Source organism: Mesoplodon bidens (genome assembly GCF_964165515.1).
Source record: "Mesoplodon bidens genome assembly, chromosome: 7".
Lineage (NCBI taxonomy): Eukaryota > Metazoa > Chordata > Mammalia > Artiodactyla > Ziphiidae > Mesoplodon > Mesoplodon bidens.
Window position 1 is genome coordinate 14,091,445 of NC_138164.1, and position 23,195 is coordinate 14,114,639.

The 23,195-nt window shown below is 44.4% G+C and overlaps 1 protein-coding gene across 8 annotated transcripts in view; it reads right to left on the reverse strand.

Annotated features, from left to right (window-relative positions):
* The window catches only part of KMT2A (lysine methyltransferase 2A), a 76,441-nt gene extending 61,082 nt beyond the window's left edge, over positions 1-15,359 (reverse strand). For 5 of the 8 annotated variants that reach the window (XM_081239650.1, XM_081239651.1, XM_081239652.1 and 2 more), the window contains exons 1-2: positions 14,918-15,359; positions 12,721-12,819 (exon numbers count right to left, since the gene is read on the reverse strand). In XM_081239650.1, the coding sequence (XP_081095776.1) occupies positions 12,721-12,819; positions 14,918-15,355 (537 nt within the window). In that variant the 5' untranslated portion in view covers positions 15,356-15,359. The remainder of the gene's footprint in view (positions 1-12,720; positions 12,820-14,917) is intronic. The other 3 variants (XM_081239654.1, XM_081239653.1, XM_081239655.1) reach the window with 1 other exon arrangement.
* Between the last annotated feature and the right edge of the window lie 7,836 nt (positions 15,360-23,195).

Below are 23,195 nucleotides of genomic sequence, written 5' to 3' on the forward strand. Positions count from 1 at the left end.
ATGAAGACAGTTAGACAGTTTTATATGTTGATGAGAGAGAAACTGGTGATGCAGGAGAGAGGGGGAGTAACTGTGGGAATGACCCCGAGTAGATGAGAGGGGATGGAATCCAGAGTACAAGTGGAGAGTGGCCCTTCTTCAGTTGTAGAAGGCAGTAAAGGATGTGCTAGGGCTTAAGTTCCCTTTTAACAGGAAGGGGAAAGCTATTAAATACCCTGGGAGTACTTTAAATATCTTGATTCATATATTACACTTGGTATAACTGACTCTCAAGAATCAGTAACTCGGGCTTCCCTGGTGGCACAGTGGTTGAGAGTCCGCCTGCCAATGCAGGGGACACGGGTTCGTGCCCCGGTCCGGGAAGATCCCACATGCCGCAGAGCAGCTGGGTCCGTGAGCCATGGCTGCTGAGCCTGCGCTCCACAACGGGAGAGGCCACAACAGTGAGAGGCCCGCGTACCGCAAAAAAAAAAAAGAACCAGTAACTCAGTAAATGAAGACTACTACTTGAATTGCTCCCAAGAACAGTTCTGTTAATACTAGTTTTGAGAGCTTTGGCCTTCAAATTACCAACTTCCAAAGTATCTTGCAAGGTATTATAATTTTAGTATTTATATTCATGCTATATTTTAAGCCGAGCTCAGTAAAGAGAAATTAGACAGTAAGTTCCATGAGGGAAGGGGGGAAGGGACTTGTTCAATGCTAATGCCCCAACACTTGGTCATCTGCCTGGTACATAAAAGATGTTCTTTGAAAAACAGATTAGATTTCCAGTCACCGTTTCTTACACTGTGGAGTGCTATGTTTATGAATGCCATTTAGGGGGAAGATGAGCCTCTTTGCAAGCAGTTTTTCACCATTTGTAAAAGAAAAAAAGATAGTGACACCTGTAAATCATTTCCAAAAAGTGAATTTAACAATGATGTTGTTGAATTTATAAGAAGGGAAAAGAATAAAATACAAGCATAGTCAAATACACAGATATCAGGAGACAAACTTCTTAAGCCAAGATGGCCTCTGAAATCCAAGCAGTCTAGAAATGTACACAGTTACTGAACTGACATCATAGTCTCTTGTCAACAAAATGGCAGGGACAGGGCCAAGGCCAGATTCTCTCTGGCTATTGGTGCCTCAAAGAGAACTGTGGCTGTTTGAATGCATAACAGATAGGAAATGATTTACACTGTTTTAAATATGATCTCTGCCTGATACTGAGAAATGCTAACCCCAAAAGTCACGTAGGATTAAAGAGTGCAAAGACGGTAATACAATGTTCTTCAATAACAATAGTTGGTAAAATTTCACCCACACAAGAATGAAATTGTTTTCAAATATTTAATTCAATTCTACCTACCAACTCTCACCTAAGAAATACAAATGATACCACTTCATAATTAAAGAAAGAAGTATCTCCTCATCCTCACTCCATTATCAACAAGAGCAAGAAGCAAAGATGCTCAGAACAGCTAAACAAATGAGACAGGTGAACTCCACCCATCCTGCTCCGGAAAAAGAGGTAGACAAAAAGAAGCTCATTGTCTTAAAAAAAAAAAAAAAAAAAGGCAAAATGAATGCACTACATCAGACAGTAAGCTATACAGATTCTTGGCAATGCCCCAAATTACTTCACAGGACCTTAAAAAACAAACAAACAAACAAACAATCAGGACTTCCAAACTCCTAGGTTCCAAGTCTGAACTGGTTTATCTACTTGCTGAAGCAGAAGAAATAAGCCCACTTAACTGATATACTGTAGAAATTAAATTAATCAGCACAATGACAGGGTTTATTCTTCTGTGTTTAACAGGAAAGTACCACAAAATGACTAGACCACTTGAATAGGCTGGAAAAATTAAACAAACACCAACACTGTTTTCAGAGATGGTTCTTTTTATTACAAGAGGTTTGGGTGTCCTCCATATGCCAACTTTCAGCAGTTAACTTCATTTTGAGCTATATGTTCATTCAACTACAAGTTTGTACTATAAAATTTGTAGTTTTTTCTTCCAGCTTGTTCTGATCTTGCTGCAAAAGTCAGGTTGCATCTTTCCTTCTGGGCTGTCGAATGATCAACAGCAACTAAAGTAACATTGAGAAATTCACAACTTTCTTTCCTCTAAAGGTAAAAAGAGTTATCTGTCCAAAAAGCCAGTTTTCTGAAGGAGCAAAGTGAAGTTACATGACAAAAGTAAACATTCCCTTTGGCAAAACAACAAAGCTACTTTGTCAGCCAACACAATTTTGACGAATTAATGTTCAATATATGAGTTGGGAAGTTTTGTGTTCTTACTAGCTTAAAAAACCAACTGACTCTTCTGACTACTACAGCATATTTGAAAGTTCATCATCACATTCTGAGAAGCACACATTACGTGGCATTAACTTACTTTAAAAAAAAGTCCCTGGTATTTTATTAGTCTAACACTGGAATCTCTCAAGTAGAATAAAAAATCATGAGAATTATTCTTAGCTGTTTATAATCTTTTGCTTTCTGAATTTATACCTGTATGATTAGCAATTAAAGTTACGGGAAGGGGGCTTCCCTGGTGGCGCAATGGTTGAGAGTCTGCCTGCCGATGCAGGGGACACGGGTTCGTGCCCCGGTCCAGGAAGACCCCACATGCCGCGGAGCGGCTGGGCCCGTGAGCCATGGCCGTTGAGCCTGCGTGTCCGGAGCCTGTGCTCCACATCGGGAGAGGCCACAACAGTGAGAGGCCCGTGTACCGCAAAAAAAAAAAAAAAAAATTGCAGGAAAAGGGGCTTCCCTGGTGGCGCAGTGGTTAAGAATCTGCCTGCCAAAAGCAAGGGAAACGGGTTCGAGCCCTGGTCCAGGAAGAACCCACATGCCGCGGAGCAACTAAGCCCGTGCGCCACAACTACTGAGCCTGCGCTCTAGAGCCCGCGAGCCACAACTACTGAGGCCCACGCGCCTAGAGCCCATGCTCTGCAACAAGAGAAGCCACTGCAAGGAGAAGCCCGCTGCACCGCAATGAAGAGTAGCCCCGGCTCACCGCAACTAGAGAAAGCCCGCGCACAGCAACAAAGACCCAATGCAACCAAAAATAAATAAATAAAATACATAAATTTTTTTTTTAAAAAGTTACGGGAAAAGTATGACTCCCTTATATTTCCAATTCCCAGTTTCTCAAATGACACCAATTTTACAATTAGGGAATCAAGCCGCCCTTCACTGTGCCACTGCTTGCAGTATCCCTGCAACAATCCAGCTTCACCTTTGAACTCCAGTCATTTTATGAGATGGTCTGGTTAAGAGTAGGCAGCATTCACTATATGATATTTTTAATATTTAAAGCCAAATAACCTTAAATAAGCCTAGTATCCATTTATCTACAAGAAGGAAATTATACACAATTCCAGTACTAAATTCCAAAGTCCTAAAGCTTCAATAACCCACTCAAGGATTTGGAACTAAGAGCTAGTAGGAGAATGAGCTGGTGTTAATATCAGCTCTGCCCAGACTTTTGGTAATCTATATGAATAATCCCAATTCACAGTTTTCATTCTGACTGTACCGGAAATGCTTTTTGCAACCCAACATATCTAAAAAGGTTTCATTCTAAGTAATGTAAGCCCTCCTCATGGCCTCAAAAGCCAAGGGTCAGAGGCCTTTATAATCCTCATTCACATGAAGCCAACTTATTAGACTGGAAAGGATTTACAAAGCACTTGTTATAATGCATCCACAAGCAGTGATACCCTTAACAAGGGATATTCTGAAGCACAGCTCTTTAGACTACAACTGAAAATGGACATAAAAGCTATAAATATTTGTTTCCTATAATTGAGACCACGCCTACTACTTTACCTGGTTTCTCTTGATGTTTAAGGTTTCCCTCTTAGCTCCATTTACTAAGTTTTTATTCTCCTATAAAACCACTATAAAATAATTTCATGGGGCTTCCCTGGTGGCGCAGTGGTTGAGAGTCCGCCTGCTGATGCAGGGGACAGGGGTTCGTGCCCCGGTCCGGGAAGATCCCACATGCCGCGGAGCGGCTAGGCCCGTGAGCCATGGCCGCTGAGCCTGCGCGTCCGGAGCCTGTGCTCCGCAATGGGAGAGGCCACAACAGTGAGAGGCCCTCGTACGGCAAAAAATAATAATAATAATAATAATTTCAGAAAGACATTTCTTTGGAGCTTACTACTGAAAGTTAATTATTGCCATAAATCGACAATTCAAATACTTTTTAGGGAGGCAGTGAGACCCTAGGACCCCTTGGGGAATATTAAAAAGTATAAAACATGATCCATGCCCTCTAGGGTCTAAATAGAAATATACTTATTGATTCAGAGAATGAGAAGGTAGCTTGAGAAGTCATTTTACACATACATAGGCAGGACTCCTGTCCTTTAAAATTAACCTCCAGAGAAGATCATAAAATTATTTCGGTAATCTTTTCGCCATCACTATAATGAAAACCATCATTAGCAACAAGTTCCTTACACAACTACCCTTTGCTTCAATTTAAACCTATTTTTCTCTTATTTTAGCATCAGTAGAGCTGGAAAACAGCTGGTTACCATTCCCAATAATGGATCCATTCATGTTTTTTGAAGAGTTATTAAGTTGCCTCTTAACTTTTCATTCTCCCAACCTTTCCTCATAGGACTGACTTCCAATCATATAATCATCTTTTGAGTCTCCTCAGAAACCTCTCCAAGGTATCCGCATCCCCTCTAAGTTGAGGAACCTAGAAGTGGAAACAACACTCAAGTAAGTGGGTGATCAGTGCCAGCATTATCTATATAAAAGATGATGCCATCCCATCAGGATTCCTCAACATCACTTTTTTTTTTAACATCTTTATTGGAGTATAATTGCTTTACAATGGTGTGTTGGTTTCTGCTTTATAACACTCAACATCACTTTTAAAGCCCCAATCGGTACTTTTACAAAAATGTCCTTTGATGGCTCTTAAGACTTTCCTCTGCTGTGCTTAAGTTAGCTTACTATTTTTCAAAATTACTCAAAACTATCCTGCTAATAGTCTTGAACAACATAATAGCTTATGCGATATGTCCTTGCAAAGTGTTCCTAGAAGTTGTATGTATACCAAATTTTCAGTTCAACAAACATTCACTGATCACCTTCTATATGAAAAGTCACCACTGTAAACAATATAAAACATAAATGATGACTCAGAAATGGTCTGTGTCTTAAGGAAATCATAATCTAAAGGGGGAAAGACAGACACAATCAAAAGTATTTACAACGTAAAGTATTCTGGAGTAAATTTTTTAAGGGTAGGTATAAAGTGCAGTAAGAAAACAGGAAAGAAGTTGAATTTCAGCTAGTCGTGGTATCTTGAAAGCTTCACGGAAGAGCTGGGATCTGGGGATCTGAACTGAGCCATGAAAGATGAATAAGTCAGAGGCAGGTCAAGATGGGAAACATTTTAAGGCAAAGGAAAGGCATTAGCAAAGGTATAAAGGCAGGTACACACAGAATGTGAAGAATATCTAATAGACTGGTAGTTCAATATGGTTGAAGCACTTTAAGTGAAAATGTGTGTTCAGGAGATAATGTTCAAAATGTAGAAATGTAGGCCAGCTAGATTATAAAGGGCTGGGAATTTTAAATCTTATTTTACATTCAGTGAGTAGTCAAAGGGTTTTAGGAATAAAGCGACAGAATCAGATCTGTATTTAAGAAAACCACTGGCACCACGATACAGTGAAAAGGGAGGCAGAGAGACCGGTTAGGAGCTTATGGTTTTAATCCATGCAAAGGTAATGGAAATTTAAGGTAGGATGGTAAAAACAGAAAAACAGGGACAGATTAAAGAAACAATACAATAGTGTCACAGACAAGCCTTAGAAATTTATTGGATGGGGTGAGAAGAGAAAGGGACTGAAGGTACCACAGTGCAGAGAGCACGAACAAGCCTTCACTTAGTTACAGAGCTGGATTTGAACTCTAGCTCTGCCACTTACTAGCCATATGACTTAGGAAATCTATTTAACATGTCTGTACCTCAGTTTCTTCATCTGTAAAAGACAGTGTATTAAGTATTTCAGCACATCTTTTTTTAGGTGAGATAAAACAGAACTATATTTTTCCTCCTTAAGCATACTGTCCTCTACTAGGTGAAGTTTAACTTGTTTTTGACTACTCTACTTGTGGTTATTTTTATTTCTCAAGTTAAGTTACAACTTAGCATTTCTTCTGTAATTAAATTGTTAGCTGCATTGATCTCCACAGACCTACACTTACTCTCCCTAAGCTAAAACTTGAGAACAAATGTCAAAGAGTTACCAAGTACAGACTAATGAATCTGAACTTGGGGGCCAAGAGCCCTGAAGAACCTCAGAGTTGTTTTAGGAAATCACCAAGTACTCATACTCAAAAAGATAAGGAATACTAGTTACAGGGACCAAGGGTAGCAACCCCAATATAGCTGCCTTGGCTTGACAGTTATGTAACTCATGAAGGCACTGCCTTCCTTGGTTACCTACCTGCCTATTTACTGTCCTGTTCTTTTTATTCCCTTTTGTGCCTTATCGCTAATTACATTCTAGTTGGATACCAACGGTACCCACTGTCACCAAGATGTGTGACTGGCTTCAGTTTGGTTCCACCTAGCTTACTGATGAACTTGACACCCCTACCAAAATCAAGAACATTCTAAAGTCAAGATTATAGCACTCGAATAGGTATATATGTGTATACATATATATGTATACCTCCAAGTAAAAAAAACCTGCTACCTTGGTGGGGAAAAAAAAAAAAAAAAGATTAAGCACTCCTGTCCTTTCAATCTGAGTCCTAATAATAATTAGGGATTCCTCTGTACCAGGCAAAGTGCTAAGTACTTTGCATGCATAATTTCAATTAAGCCTCACAATAATCTTATGAAGCACAATTACCATTGATTTACAAATGAAGAAACTGAAGCAGAGAGGTTAAGAGAGTTTTTCAAGGTCATTCAGCTAATAAATAGTGGAGCCAAGATTTGAACCCAGGCAGTCTGAACCCAGAGCCCATGGTCTTAATAGCTCTTAATTACTGCGCTGTACTATCTCACACTATTACAGATTACATAATGAGATTCTGTCCTTCCTTTATAAAGGTATTTATATATGCACAAATAAAAAATCCTTGCTGGAGAGATTACAAAAGGATTTCCTCATTAACTAAGCTTTAAGAGATGTTATCCACATGGTTTTACTGCTTATAATTAAAGGCAATAATCTAGGGACAATGTTGTATGCTTGTGTTTGATCTAAAAATCAGTCAATACTCATGGATGGACAGAAGTTGAATACAAGCACGTGTAAATATTTATTCCTTTAGGTGTAGATATTTATTACAGATACGTGTGATTAACTACTCCCCAGTTTTTAGAACTGAGATAGTACAAAGGAGAGCTCAGTGAAAAAAAATTTCTCCAAAAACACTCCTCACAAGTAATATTACTCCCCTAATTCAAGACAGAAAGCCACAATTACTTTGATGCTGTAAAATGAGAATGAAACAATGATGCTTCAGCAAAGCGTGGACCATAAGGGTTGGATCTCTCTAAAACAATTCGAATGTTAGAAAGGTTCATAGCTCTTACTGATGAGGGACATCAAAACATCTACACCCAAACATTCCAACCAAACCCAAAACACAGAAATGCAAGAAAACAGATAAAATATATGGAAAAAACTCCAACTCCAGAAATAAATGGCAGTTGAATAGATCCTACCCACTGGTGCCCCACAAGGCATTGCTGAAGCGATAATTAAAGGTAAAACAGCTGGGGAAATCCCTTTAGTCTATTTGTCCAACAGAAAAACAACTACTCATTTCAAAGAAAGGGGAATTTTCATACACAGCACAGAAAACTGCCAACTAACTCTTACATTTATATCTTTAACTGTTTCCTTAAGACTAAAACTCATTAGAATAGTTGCATTCAAAATCTAAAAAGTTAAACCAAGTTTGGCCTCTAAGAAGTTTCATACGAATCCTACAAGGGGATTTATATCATCCAAAACAACTACAAGTCACACAACAACATTCTTCTTTCAAATGTCTTAGTCTTTAAAAGCAAACGCCTAGCAGCACCTCCAGCCTCCTGGTTGGCTTCCCCTGGTGTGTAACCTGACAAGGTACAAAGCTCATTGAAATATTTAACAGTGGTGGTATGGATTTCTTTGGATAGATCAAGAAAAGCAGCTCATCCTTTTTAAAAACATAAAGAACCATTTTATGGGATGCCATTCCCTCAGTCCAAGGGTCTCTGTATTTCCTCAGGGCTTTCTCAGAGAACTTATTGAGGGGGAAAATGAAAAGGCTAACAAAAGGACCCCTTTTCTCTCCCTATTCCCAACATAATCCACCTCAGCCACAGGGCCAGTTGCATCCACACTGTCATAAATGCCAGCAATTAGAGAATTAGGCCATAAAACCACCCACTCAGGTATAAGAGCGCAGGCCTCCAGCTTTATTTCATGCACGCCATAAACTTCCTTCTTTCAGGCCTTCTTCACAACCAAGGAAATGACAATAACAACAAAAAAGTAGCCCTTTGTCCGCCTCATACTGATGTGTTCAATGAAACCATCTGGGTCCAGGTGAAGGATTCAAGATTCCTTCTTCTTAATAAAGACTGCATTTCCTCTAGCATGGCACATATAGATCCGTTAAAAGGACATGCTGTATTCTGAGCACTATCATAATGGGAACTAGAGTGAAACTACATTTTCCAGAAAAATTACTTTCCCTTATTCTGAAACTGCTCTAGAAACCTAGCCAATTCCTGATCTTCTCAAGAAATACTGGAGGCTACAAGAGTATTCTTAATTAACTCAATAATTTCTAGATCCTCCTGCAGTCTTTTCTAATCAAAAAAGTTAATTCAAATATCAAAGTTAACTCTATGCTTTAAAATCTGATACAATTTAGGAACAATCAGTAATGTCATTCTTCGCAACCACAAAACCCCCAAGTCTGTGATTTACTCCATAAGCTTTTATTTATCAAGCTTTAAATCAATCTAGATAAGACCCAAACAAACACTTTTTAATAGTAAACTCTTTAGCTTCCTTCTTCCTACTAGTGCCTATAGGGTTAAGAATCTGACTAAAATGTGGGTACCTCATGTCAGACTCATTAGTAATTTAACTTTTCTTAATTCCTGAAAATAACATATACAAACAAAAGAAGGTCCCATCCCAGCAATTCTAGAATAAATTCCTCCCAAACTAGTGACAGTCACAAAGCTTCCCCCTTTCTCATAGGTCTATGCCACTGGGCTCTCCACCTTGGCAGAGGAAGAATGGAAAGAGACAAGATATTCACAAAAGGCCGGATTGAAGGCCTTCAGTTAAGTGCTAGAAGGAAGCTGAAGTTCTGTGCCAACACTAGTGGAATGTGGGCAGGCACAAAGAGATCTTAATTAGGAGACCTACAATTAAAACAGTGAGTCTCCAAAGGAGAGAGAGGCACTGCAGTCTGTTATGCCTCAGAGCAAGTGAAACAAGTGTTGCCACCACCCCCACCCCAGCCACAGGGCAAGGAAGGCAACGGGTATTAAGCCTGCACAGCTGCTCTATGGAAGGCCAGCTCCCAGGTGAGCAGAGACGGGAGGGGAGTCAAGATGGGAGTATTTTCTCTTCTCAACTTCCAATCAAAAGATCAATCACTATTTTGTGAACGATGATTTCCTACAAGAGCATGTGCCTTAAGATAATTAGATGGAAGGTAAAGATGGGGACAAGTGATATGCCTTTCAGTGAAAGATGAAGAAAAGTTCTAAAGACTGCATTTGTGATGCTCAGTACAAACCAGACTACGTTTTAGAGCGTATTAACAACTACTCCCTGCAACGTTGGTACCACCACTTTGGATCTGTAAATACATTAGTGTATTGGATTTTTTTCATTTAAAAGCTCACACACCTAAAGGAATATACCACCCAGACTGAAAATAACTTCCCTTTTGGAGAGTCAGGAATCTACAATATTGAAAACATGAAAACAAATTTAGCCAAACAAGAGGGCCTCTCAACACCAGATAATGAGTTATACTTAAAATTTTATCTTTACTTTTCTTATAAATGAAATTGGTCGACTTGAGCAAAGAACTTTTTCCATAAAATCCTTACATTTTGTCCATACAATGAAAACTTTCCCACCAAGTTCTAATTTCTCTTCCCAATAATAATGGCAGTTTAATGGCAAATATACACTCTGATATTAAAAATTACCAAACAGGGCTTCCCTGGTGGCACAGTGGTTGAGAATCCGCCTGCCAATGCAGGGGACACGGGTTCCATCCCTGGTCCGGGAAGATCCCACATGCCGTGGAGCAACTAAGCCTGTGCGCCACAACGACTGAGCCTGCGCTTAGAGCCCGCGAGCCACAACTACTGAGCTCGCGTGCTACAACTACTGAAGCCCGCGCACAGCCTAGAGCCTGTGCTCCGCAAGAAGAGAAGCCACCACAATGAGAAGGCTGCGCACCGCAACGAAGAGTAGCCCCCGTTCGCCACAACTAGAGAAAGCCCGCGCACAGCAACAAAGACCCAATGCAGCCAAAAAAGAAAAAAGAAAAAAAAAATTACTATACAGGCTCACTGACTCTGACTTTTTAAATAAATTCAGAATAAGAAGTTCTGACCTGAGCAAACAATTAATAAAACAGAGAGGAATCAGAATACTGGAGCAGAAAAGATTCCTGAGCTGACATTTAGCCCAATCTTTTCATTTTACTGAAGTTTCAAGTTAAAAGTGAAACTCTCCAGACTGGTGAGTGACAGAGATGAGAGATGAGTGCGAGGAGAGCCCATGTACAACGACTTTCACGCGGAGGGGCTTCTTCTAGTCCACTTGTGTTCTCTGCTTCACTTTCCTTCTGCCCAACTCAGGATTAGCTGTGAAGGCAATGAAGGAGCAACTCCCACTCTTGGCACATATGCCCAACGAAAATCAAAAAAAAAGAAAAATCACTCTCCCACTCCAGGACCACCATCTTTTCTAAGCCCAACCCAAGAGCCCACCTTAGTCCAGCCAAACTAAACTGCCATTTCAAATACAAATACATACCAATGTTGTGATTCGGTTTCCATTTATATCTAATCAAAGTTCACCATGCTATGATCAGGGTGGAAATTCTGCTTTTAACATTTTGTGAGGTGGTAGGAATGGCAATTGGATTATGAAAGTAATAAACAAAGATTACTTGCTGATAAATAGACCATTTCTGGGGTTCACATTAAAACAGCCCAAATTCTAGTCAACAGAGAGGATGCTGTACTATGTTTAATTAGATGGCAAAGTAGAGTCACATATATACCACCTGAGACAATCCTCAGAAAAGTGGGACCCTGACACCATGCAGGGGAAAGGGAAGGCGAAAAAGCAGACCTCTGTGATTTCTCACAGTGCTCAATCAAATAAAACTCTAATTCTACTTCATAATTGTCACACAGAAAGCCAAAATAGGAGATCAGCAACACCTATATATTTTTTAAGATAATCCCATTCTGACAGACCTTGGTCATGAAGAACTCTTACATGTAGTTATTTCTCAGAGAGATATCAATCCCGAGGGAAGTTCAGAACCTGTGGCAGTAAAGGACAAATCTTCTACAGCTAAAGGAGTTTAAACAGGGAACTGATCTGGAAGTTCTGTCACCTTTCAACCACCTTAACTTAGTATTCAATAAGTATTAACTTATGTGTTGTTATGAAGTTATAGTCATTATTCACTTAAAGCGAACCAGAATTTAAAGAGGCTAGAATCCTTTTGGATCACAAACCATGTCTTCATGAATCCAGACAAGCCTTGATACAGATCCGTGAGCAACTTCTGAGAAACAATCTTTAGAACTCTATGTCAGCCCATGGGAACCCTAAACCTCCTTGTTGGAACTTTATCATTGATTTGTAAGACTCTGTAACAAAATGCTTGGTTTCCACCTTGAAAACAACCAGGTCAAAGGATATAATCACATGGTTTAGTACTAAGCCATACCATGGGTTAGCACTCATGAATGCATACCATTAACCCATCCTAGATTAACTCAAACTACCATATAAAAGGCTTACCAATGGAACAACAGCTCATTCAAGCCTAATTCAGAAAAATACTGAAGTTTAATGTAAGGAGTCAACCACTTTCCTCATAATGAAGTAGCAACTACTGTTCAGGCAAAAGTTTTAAAGAAAAAAAGTATTAATATGATCTTATTTGAAATTACTGCATTTCCTTGACAGGCCTTATACTACATACTACTGCTAAGCAAAATAATGCCAGTGGGTAAGAAAATGTTAGCACCTGATTAAAACTTTAGAGGTGATTTGTCAAAGACCAACAGATAAAATATTCTGGTGCCCAGACATTAGGTCCCTGAATCCAGGTGGCTCTCTTTCTAACCAGTCTCTTGAAAAGCTATGATTGGAAGCTGTCAGCATAAAACTTTGCTTTTGAATATGTGATAACAACATTTGGAATGTGAACACTTGGTCCTTCAGTATAAAATAAATAAGCATGCTAGACAAAAAGAAAATGCTTCTCAGGATCCCCTTAAAAATAGACTAACTTCTCCTAATAGAGACTTTCTTATTATACTCAAATATACATGGGGCTAAAATTCTACATATAACCAGGCAAGTCTCAATTTTGAAAACAAGCAGGTAAATGAAATGTCAGTAAGTCTATTTTTTTTTTTTTTTGCTGCTGTATCTTTTAAAAAAGCAAAATCAACTCACATTTAAGCACCAACTCCATGCAAGTAACCTGAACGGTTCAGTCTTTTTGTCATGTATGAGGCCTTTGGTTCTCCAACTACATGGGATCTGTGTTGTTAGCTTAAAAAATACAGAATTGGCCTTTCAAAAAAAAAATAATAATCTACAGCAACCAATAAATAGTCTCAAACAATCCTGCTGACTGCAGCTGCCTTCTGAAGGCTGGGAAAAGGAGGTGGAGAGAGAGCAGAGAGAGGCAGGGAAAAGGGACGCTGCAGCTAGCTACATCGCAAGGAACACGCCCCCATCATGTCCTCCTTGCTCTGTCAGAAGGCGGGTTGTTGTCAGTCTCCTGATCAGGATGCCTTAGAAACGATTTAAAAAAGGAGGCAGGAAGACTAACAACTAAAAAATGCCAGCTCCTTGAAAGGAGGGGCCAGGGTCCCTGGGATCTCCTCCCTCCCCTTCTGCCCAGGATCTTTCTGTAAATCTAAAGGGGTGCGGGGCACAATAGGGGACGAGGGGTTTGCCCAGGATATTTTGTGTGCACCAACGGCAGAGCACGCAGGAAACGGCTGGTTGTTATCTTTCCCTTTCTGTTTCAATCAAGAGCACTCCAAAGCAGCAACCCCCTACCCCCCTCCGCTTCAGCCCCTAGCAGCTGCTCTTCCTCCTAGCATCCCCCATCCCATTCTCCCCCTTCCCCTACGATTCAAACTCCCCCTTCTGCATCCAATGTAAAACAAATGCGCAACGCCACTGGCTGAACCTGAACTCAACTTCCCTTCCCAGGGCAACTTTCCTTTTGGCTGAAGGGGGCAGAATAATGCCTATCAAAGCATCCCCATTCCCGCCCCAGTACTAAATGGGGAAGGGGCAAAGCTGGAGATCCTTCATCCACCTTGGGTCCCCCTCAACCAAATCAGAGAGAGAACGCTAACTCCTTCTAAGGAATAACTTTGCTTCATAACCTCTTCATAACCCTCTTTCTCTCAACCAGAAGCAGCCACCACCACCGCACTACAGTAAAACTGTCCCTTATCTACTCTCCTCACCCCAACCCTGCTTCCCCCACCCCTTCCAAGCCCCAGGATTGGCCTAGGAAAAGGTGGATCAATAATGAAATGACGGAGAAAAGGAGAAGGGCGGGAGGGAGCTAGGTTTGAAGACTGCGTGCTCTCAGGCGCAGTGGGTGGGGTAGGAGAGCAGCTGCTTCCCCTGGGAGGATGCTGCCCAAGTACCCCACAAACACCGCCCCTCACGGGGGCCCCCTTCCCCAGAGCTGGAGGGAAAACCTGCCTCCTCTCCAGGGGGAATGGTGGAAAGCTGCTCTTCTCTGAGCCTAGGGGACAGTGGACAATTTTCCCCTCGAAGATGCCACTAATCCTTCATTCTAAAGGAGGGAAAGGGTGGAGTGAAGGTAGAGTAATCCCCTGCTACCAATAGGCTAGAAACTGCAGCTCTGTAAAATGGGGGAAACAGACTGCTGTAGGAGGAGATCGCCGTTATCTTCAGAGGGAAAGAAGGCGAAGGGAGGCAAGGTGGAGAGGAAAGTAGCTTTTTCCTGGTGGGGAAGGGCGGGATGAGGGGAGGACCTCTCCTCTGGGGGCGGGGGGGGTGCGGGTGGAGGTGAAGGAAGGGGGAGTGGCTGGTAGTGTAGGGACCTGGCCCGGGGACGGAGCGAGGGTTCATCAGGTTTTCGAAAGCAAGGTGCTAGAAGGGGCATCGGTCCCCAAGGGTGGGAGAAGAACGTGGCTTTGGATGAGGCCATCCCCCGAGAGATGCCCAAGAGGAAAACTGCCCCAGGAGTAAAACATCTGCCCAGAGAGGGAGGCGGGGATGTGGCGGGATCAAGTCTCTAGGAGGAAGGGAGGGAGGAATCTCGCTCTGATGAGGTAATCTGTGAAAGGGAGGAGGGGTTCAGTCCCGGGATGGGAAACCCGGGCGAGGGGTCTGTGCCAGAGGATGTGGGGAAGGGTCAGGGGAAGGAGGGTGGGGGGTCAAACGCCCTCGGCCAGATGGGTCCGAACCCCGGGGTGGGGACGCCTGGGGGTCTGCACCCCTGGATGGGGGTCCCGAGATGGGAGGGCCATCTGCCCCGGGTCAGGGACCCCAGGATGGTCCCCGAATTGGGATGCTCCACAATCCCGGATGGGGGAGGGGAGGGGGCTCCGCAGAGGGTCGAGACCCCGGACCTGGGGGTTCCTCGCCCCCTTACCTCTCCGCTGCCGCCTCCCCCGCCGCTCTCCCCAAACACGGCCCGGAACCGGCGCAGGTTGGTGCCGATGGCGGCCGAGACCTGCAGCGCCGCGTCGAAACCCGGGCCCACCCGGAGCAGGGCCGGCCCAGAGGAGGCTGAGGACGATGACGAAGACGAAGACGAGGCGGACGACGAGGAGGCTGCTGAGGCGGCGGCCGCTCCCCCTGGAACCCCAACCCCGCCGCTTCCCGCCGCCGCCGCCGCCGCCGCGGCCGCCACAGCCGGGGGGGAGGGGGGCGCCCCGGGGCCGCCGCCGCCGACCAGGGGCCCGGGGGGAAGGAGCAGGGCCGGGACGCGTTGCCGCGGGGCGCCCCCTAGGCCCCGGCGCCCCCCGCCGCCGCCGCCCCCGGTGGTCCCGGGTCGGGCGGGGAAGCGCCACCGACAGCTGTGCGCCATGTTCGCCCCGTGAAGTGAAGCAGCGAGAGGGAGAGGCGACAACACAGGGGGGCGGGGAGGCGGAGGGGGGGGCCGCGGGCCCCGGAACCTGCCTGGCCCGCTCGGCGCCGCCCGGCCGCCTGCACCCCGCGGCCTCTATGCCGAGGGCCGGGCCGCGCCAGCCGGCCCAGCAAGCTGTATAGCGGGCTCGGGCCCGCGCTGCCGACGCCGGGCCGCGGCTACTCCATCCCGAGGCCCGGGCCGCAGCCTGCCTCCCGCCCGCCCGCCCCGCAACCTGGATAACTGCGTGCCCCGCCCTCCGGGAGCGGCATTACTCGGGAAAAGGAGGGGGGAAGGAAGCCCAGGAGCCCGACGCGGAGCGCGGGTTCCGGGGAGAGGGGGAGGGGCGAGGGCTACGGAGAGGATGGAGGCGGAGGGAGGCCGGCCGCCTGCAGCCTCTAGAGCCGAGAGGCCGATTACACACGTTCCCGGGATGCGCTGGGAATCGAACCGCCCGGGAGAGCAGCTTCCAGTCTAACGCGGCTGCCGGGCCGGGGACGAGTGCGCCTTCTCCGCCTCGAGGCACGGATACGGGAGGGGTTAGCCCGGATTTAACACTTCTAGAATAAAAGAGCCCTTATTGTGCTACAGGCAAGATGGAATTGTTGCCCAGTTTACAATATGCAAAATAGAAAGGGCCTCAATGAATGCGCTTTAAAAAATAATAAAAAAAAAGAGCCCCTCCCATTTTCAGGCTGGAGCTCTCTCCAAAATGCACACACCGAGTGGTCGGCCTCTCGCCACCCCCTCGTCCTACTGTGCGCTCGGGGCTAAGAAACCTCTGGCTTTGGTGCCCTTTTGCAGAGAGTTGGGTTGTGTTTCTCCAGCCCGGGCACTGGGGCCGCGGCGTGCTCCGCTAACGAGGCGGCGTTACAACGAAGCTGAAACTGGGTGGCTAACGGGGCCTGGAGGGAAGAGGCGGGCAAAAGCGCCCCCGCCCCTTCTTCCTCAGTTCTCTGCCTGCCGCTGCATGCAAAGCAGACCCTAATGTATGCACGCAGGGGTGGTGGGGGGGGCTCGCGACCACGTTTCAGATTAAGAGAGGGGGAGGAGAAGAGCGTTGGGCATTATGATACACTGGGTGGAAGGGGCCCGCCGGCAGCGAGCTCTGTGCGCGGGGTTAGTAGGCAGAGGGGGGAGGGGGAAGGGGAGGGTTAGGGCGGGGGATGCATACCCACCCGGTTCACTTTATTGCGGGAAAGATAGGAGGGCGCCTCAAGCTAGGCGTTAGAAGCCTGCAAGGCTGGGAAAGCACAGAAGGGAGGGAGGGGTTTGTACCGGGAGAACTTGTGTTGGCTGAGGCTGGGGGATCGATACACAGCCAGCAGGCCCCGGGGCAGCCTCCATCCCTCCCACCCCTGGCCGAGGTGGAGTTCGCTGGAAGGTCACGCAGCCTTCCTGGACTCCCGCACCGGTACAGCGCCCCGCCTGTAATATAACAGCCTGGGGCAGCGAATTTGGGGAGGAGGGGGAGGGTCGTGGTGAGCAGGTTGCAATCAGCTCTGGCCCTCTGGATGCACTGCAGCCTCCAGAGAAGGTCCACGGCCTCCTGGTGCTGAAAACCTACGTCCCTCCACCCGCGAAACGTTTGTGCAGAGCGAACGATGGGGTGGGGGCTAGAGAGGAGCAGGGAGAGGAAGGAGACACAGGCAAGCTCCAACTCCCCCAACTCGTCCTGGATCGATCGTGGTTCCAACCGCGCAGGATGGAGCCCAGATGGTTTGCAAAGCTCACACTCCCACAGCGCACACACAGAACCAGATTCCGTTGTTACATCGCGTGGTTTACTAGGTGCAAAAAGGGTGGGAGTACGGGGAGTCTCTTAAACGGCAGCCCCAGGACTCTGCTAAGGACATAGACACCCCATTGTGGACGGTTTCTCCATTGCAATATATTTAGCGTTAGGCGCTGAGGGTTTTGCTTCAGTGTCGCTGCTCTGATCAGTTACAGATTGGCGACCACGTGGATTCCCTCAAGCATCCTGATTTGTTCCCTCTCTCACTCACTCTCGCTTATTTTTCTTTTGTATTTGCCGCCCCCCCTTCTTTAATATGCATAACGGTCTGCAAAGGTAATAGGCAGGGGACTGAGTGACAGACTTTACAAAACTGTGTCAACAGGATTTCTTCCCGACCTCCACCCCTGAGAAAACATAAACCGGCTGGGTTCTGAGTAACCTCTTCCTTTCAAGCACTCTTCTTTGGGCACAGGTGGGAGGTCTGCAGGCTGAGTGGGGACAGCAGGAAGGAAGAATGTCTGTGAAGATTGTGTGAAGTCCTCAGACTCAAGCCTCTAAGTAGAAAACTCCTTGATAAAATCATCTAGTTTGTCTCTTTGCCTCCTGACTCGTCCAGAAGGAGCCAGAGCAAGTCGGAATTTGGTTTATTATTGGAGCTTTTAAGGTGGAAAGAATAATAACTTATATTTCTTGAGTGCTTTCTGTGAGCCTGAGTGCTTCATGCGCATTCAATTCTCACCAACCCTCCGAGATAATTCTGATTTTACCAATGGGGAAACTGGCGTAATGTCCAAAGTCACACAGCTAGTAAGTGGCAAGACCAAATCTCATTGGGGTCTGACACCACTATCAACTAACCATACTGCTGATTCCCCAAAAGACATACTATGCCACCTCACTACCATTAGGAAAACAACAAGTGTTGGTGAAGATGTGGAGAAATTGGAACCTTTGTGCACAGTTGGCAGGAATATAAAACGGTGCAGCCATTGTGGAAAACAGTATGGTGGTTCCTTGAGGAAAAAAAAAAATTACTATATGATCCAGCAGTTCCACTTCTGGGTATATACCCAAAAGAACTGAAAGCAGGATCTTGAGGAGATATTTGTATACCCATGTTCATGGCAGCATTATTCACAATAGCCAAAACATGGAAGCAAACCAAGTGTCCATCAACCAATGAACGGATTACCAAAATGTGGCATACTCATACAATAGAATATTATTCAGCCTTAAAAAAAGGAACGAAATTCTGTAATATGTTACAACATGGATGAATCTTGAGGACATTATGCTAAGTGAAATAAGCCAGACACAAAAAGACAAATACTGTATGATTCCACTTATCTGAGGTCCTCAGAGTAGTCAAAATTGTAAAGACAGAAAGTATAATGGTGGGTGCCAGCGGACAGAGTGAGGGGAGAATGGGGCGTTATTGTTTAATAGGTAGAGAGTTTCAGATCTATAAGATGAAAAGAGTTATGGGGATGGATGTGGAAATAACTTCACAGCAATGTGAATGTACTTTTGAAAAAAGGCATTCTATGCCTTACTCATAAGTTACCTTAAACTGCATGTGCTTTATTTAATTTTTTATTTTAAATTTTAATTCAGCTTATTTTTCCTGACTACCTAATATATTAATATGGTTAAAAATTTAAAGAAATAAAGTTTTCACTCCACTCTTACTTTAACTACCCTCTCCTCCTGCAGTCATACCTTATCCTTTCTTAGGGGCAACTAAGGTTATCTGTCTCTTGTATATTCTTCCAGAGGTAGTCTGTACCTATACAAGCAAATACATATAGAAGTTTTTCCTCAAATGAAAAAATATCAAACCCATTTCCTGGATTTTGCTTAGAAATCTATATCTTGGAAATCATTCTGGTCAGTAGACAGCATTTCCTCATTCTTGGGGCTGCACGGAATAGATGTAGCATACTTTAACCAGTTCTCTGTTAGTGGGCACTTATTTCCAAACTTTTGCTGTTTCAAACAATGCTGCAGTGCACAACCTTGAACGTATGTTACTTTGCAAGCATGCAAATGTATCTGTAGTATACATTTCTAGAAGTGGAATTTGCTAAGTCAAAAGGTATGTGCACCTATAATTTTGATAAATGTATGCCATGTTGTCCGCTGTAAAGATTGAGTTGCTGCCCCGTAAAGATTGTACTAATCATACTCCACCAGCAATGTTTGAGTGCTTTCTCCACACCCTTCCGAAAAGGATTTTTTAACTTCTTGATTTTTGCCAACTTAATAGACACGCACATATTTAAATTATTTTTCCAAATGATGTAAGGAAATTTTTAAGAAGGGCACCCCAAATTTTGCCCCTTCCTGCAAACTCATGAATTGCTTCTGGTTTGAAGGGACCTCTAGATGTTCATTCCCTTTTCTCCTGTCTGGAAAGATTTCTAGTTGCAAACCAGTATTGTGGTGAAACTAACATGGACTCAGATCCAGTCATTGTAACTATGTGATCTTGAACCAGGCACCTAGGCTCATGATGCCTCAGTTTCCTAATCTGCAAAAATAAGGATATTAAGAGCAACTTCACAGGATTATTATGAAGACTGAATGACCTAATCCAAGTAAAGTGCATTCTCTCGCATTCAGATGGAAACACTTCCTTAGTCATTGGTGAAGATACCCCCTCTCAAATAAGCAATTTCCTTTTTCCAAACAGGCCCCCAGTGGGAAACATTGCATTAGTAGTCCCCAAAGTCCTGGAACTAAGAAAAGAATGGTGGCTGAGTCATTTAAGCTTGCCCATAGGAAGGCTTGATCATCACTGAACAGAGAGGACTGTTCAGAATCCTTAGATGCTGCTTTCTCCTGGGGAAGGAAGAGCCAAGTCCATTACTCTTCTATGAAGGCGCCCTTCCATTAAGAAAGCAATGGTTGCATTTTCCTACTGCCCCTTCCACGAGTTTCCATTCCTAAAGAATTAGGTATAGCTATATCTGTGACTAAAAGGACTTTAACTAATCACCCCAGCATGAACAGCTGGCTTTCTGTAAAGGATTAGGTGTAGTCCTGGCCAAAGGCAAAGACTAGATAATTTGGGGGCCGTGAGCTCCTTGAGAACAGGAGCTGTGTATTGCTTTTCTTTGTATCCCCTGTGCCAAGCAGCATCTGTATCAGCTAAATTAATATTTGTGGAATAAATGACTCTTCCCAGCTGCACTGTTGGACCTTGGGATTTATACCCAAGGGGTCTTATTTTGTCAGAGGCAGTCGTGTGTGCTGGCTTTTTAAAAAATACATTTTATTTAAAATCAGTTAAGTTGTCTCCATTTGAAATTGTACCGATGATCAAAGTTTATATCTCTCAAAGAGAGAAAAATAATAGGAATAATTATTATTTGATTATTACTGCTTCACCTTGTAGAAACTTGAAGGAAATGTTGAACGAAAGCATTTCCTCTCCCTCTCTTCCGGGTTACCTGCAAATTGTACTCTTTTTTGTTTTTTTAAATAGTTATGGGACTTCCCTGGTGGCGCAGTGGTTAAGAATCCGCCTGCCAATGCAGGGGACATAGGTTCGATCCCTGGTCCAGGAAGATCCCACATGCCCCGGAGCAACTAAGGCCGTGTGCCATAACTACTGAGCCCGTGCACTCTAGGCCCCGCGAGCCGCAACTACTGAAGCCCGTGCGCCTGGAGCCTGTGCTCTTCAACAAGAGAACCCACCGCAATGAGAAGCTCGCTCACTGCAGCGAAGAGTAGCCCCCGCTCGCCGCAACTAGAGAAAGCCCACGCGCAGCAACAAAGACGCAACACAGCCAAAAAATAAATAAAATTAAAAATATATATATTTATTCGGTTGCGCCAGCTCCTCATTGCGGCAGGCGGGCTCCTTAGTTGCGGCTCCAGGGCACCTTAGTTGTGGTGGCATGCAAACTCTTAGTTGTGGCATGCATGTGGGATCTAGTTCCCTGACCAGGGATTGAACCCGGGTCCCCTGCATTGGGAGTGCAGAGTCTTATCCACTACACCACCAGGGAAGTCCCTAAATTGCACTCTTACAGTAAGTCTTCTGATTGGTGTGCTTACCTTCAACCTCTGTGCTTTCTGATTTTCTGTTCTTTCATTTATTCAACTAGCATTTATTGAACATCTACTTTGTACCAGGTATTATGTTAGATCTGGAGATACAATGACGTTATGTCACAAAACTTCCACAGAAACATGAAAAGGAAAGAGGTCTTTGAAAAACAAAGAGTACTTCAGTGTTGCTCAAACACTAGGTACACGAGGGAAAGTGTCAAAAAATGACTGGCCAGGGGATTCCCTGGTGGTCCAGTGGTTAGGACTCCATGCTTTTACTGCTGAGGGCCAGGGTTCAATCCCTAGTCAGGGAACTAAGATCCCACAAGCTGTGTGGCAGGGGAAAAAAAAAAAAAAAAGACTGGCCAGATCATATTAAGGAGTTTGGGATTTATTCTGGAAAGTTTAGGGGGAAAGGGCAGATTTCAAACAGAGACTGACATGAGGGAATTTGTGCCACATCACTGTAGCAACTGGGTGTAAGGAAGCAGGCTGATGGTGAGCCTAGAGGCAGAAAATGCAGTGAGGGTATTTCTGACCTCTTCCCACGCCTTCAGACTCATATGTCTGAAGTACGCTGAAATACTACTACATGCAGTAGTCCAGATGATGGGAGCAGTGGCAATGAAGATGTAGGAATGAGGACAGATTCCAGGGGTATTTAGCAGATAGAATGACTTTTGGTGTCCATTTAGATCTGGGGGATGAAAAAGAGGGCCTTGTCTCAGGTTGCCAGCTGCAGTCGATCAAGCAGACGGCAATACCACCAACTAAGATAAGGACAACAGGAGAAGGAAGGTGTTTTTGCTTGGAGATGATGAGCTTGGTTTTAGAACACTGGAGTTTGAGATCCTGTGAGATCTGCAGGTGGAGCTGTTTAATAGGCAGTTGGATATCCTGGACTAGAGCTCAGGAGAAAAGGCTAAAAATAGAGATCTGGGACTTGAAGCATGAAGATGGTCACTGAAACTATGGGCAGGGATGAGACCACACAGAAAGAGTGTGTGTGGCACACAGAAGCAAATGTGTCAAGAATACAACCAGAAGAAACTTATCTTTCTATCTAGTAGGCTAACAAAAAGTAGCCAGTGGAAGGAGACTGAGAAAGAACGCTCAGTGTGGGATTTCCCTGGCGGTCCAATGGTTAAGACTCCGAGCTTCCACTGCAGGACGTACGGGATCCCTGGACGGGGAACTAAGATCCCGTGTGCCACGTGGCATGGCCAAAAAAACTTTTGTAATGAATTATTTGTTTAAAATGCTCAGTGAGATAAAAGGGGGCAAGAGGGAAGCCAAAGGAAAAAGTGTTTCAACCAGAGGAGCTGTAAACAATGTCAAATGTAGCAGAGAGTTCCAGAAGCAAAAGGGACTGAAGAGTGTTCCTCGTAGTCCCAGGGAAGTCACAGGTGAGCCCTGTAAGTGCGGTGGCAGGGGAGACGTGAAGTCTGGAGTCGGACTGTATTTGGTTGAGGAGGACAGGGAGAGGGCAAGAGGACAGGGAGAGAGCAAGGAGCCAGTGGACGCAACTTTGGAGAGGCTCAGCCATAAAGGGAAAGAGGACTTTAGCTTGGGCCCCTTAACATGTGGTTAAGAGTTTTAGCTATTTTTTGGTTATTATGAAAGTCACATATGCGAGGTAAAATTTTCCAAATAGTAGGGAAGAATATAAAATAAAAAGTCTAAATATCCCTTCCTTCCCTCAAAAGATAATCACTATTAAGTTTTTTGGCTATTATTTCAGAATATAAACACATTTATATATATTTATCTATCTATCTATCTATCTATCTATCTATCATCTATCTATATGGATGTACACACAGACACGCACATACTTCTTTACTCAATGTTATTATACCATACAAACTACTATCCCTTATCCCTTAATCTTTTTCACTTAACAATATGTCCTGGAAGCCTTTCTGTACCTTTCCGACCTTACCTCTCGCCTCTCTCTCCCTAGTTCATTGTGCTCCTACTGCTTTGACCTCCTTGCAGTTCCTGGAA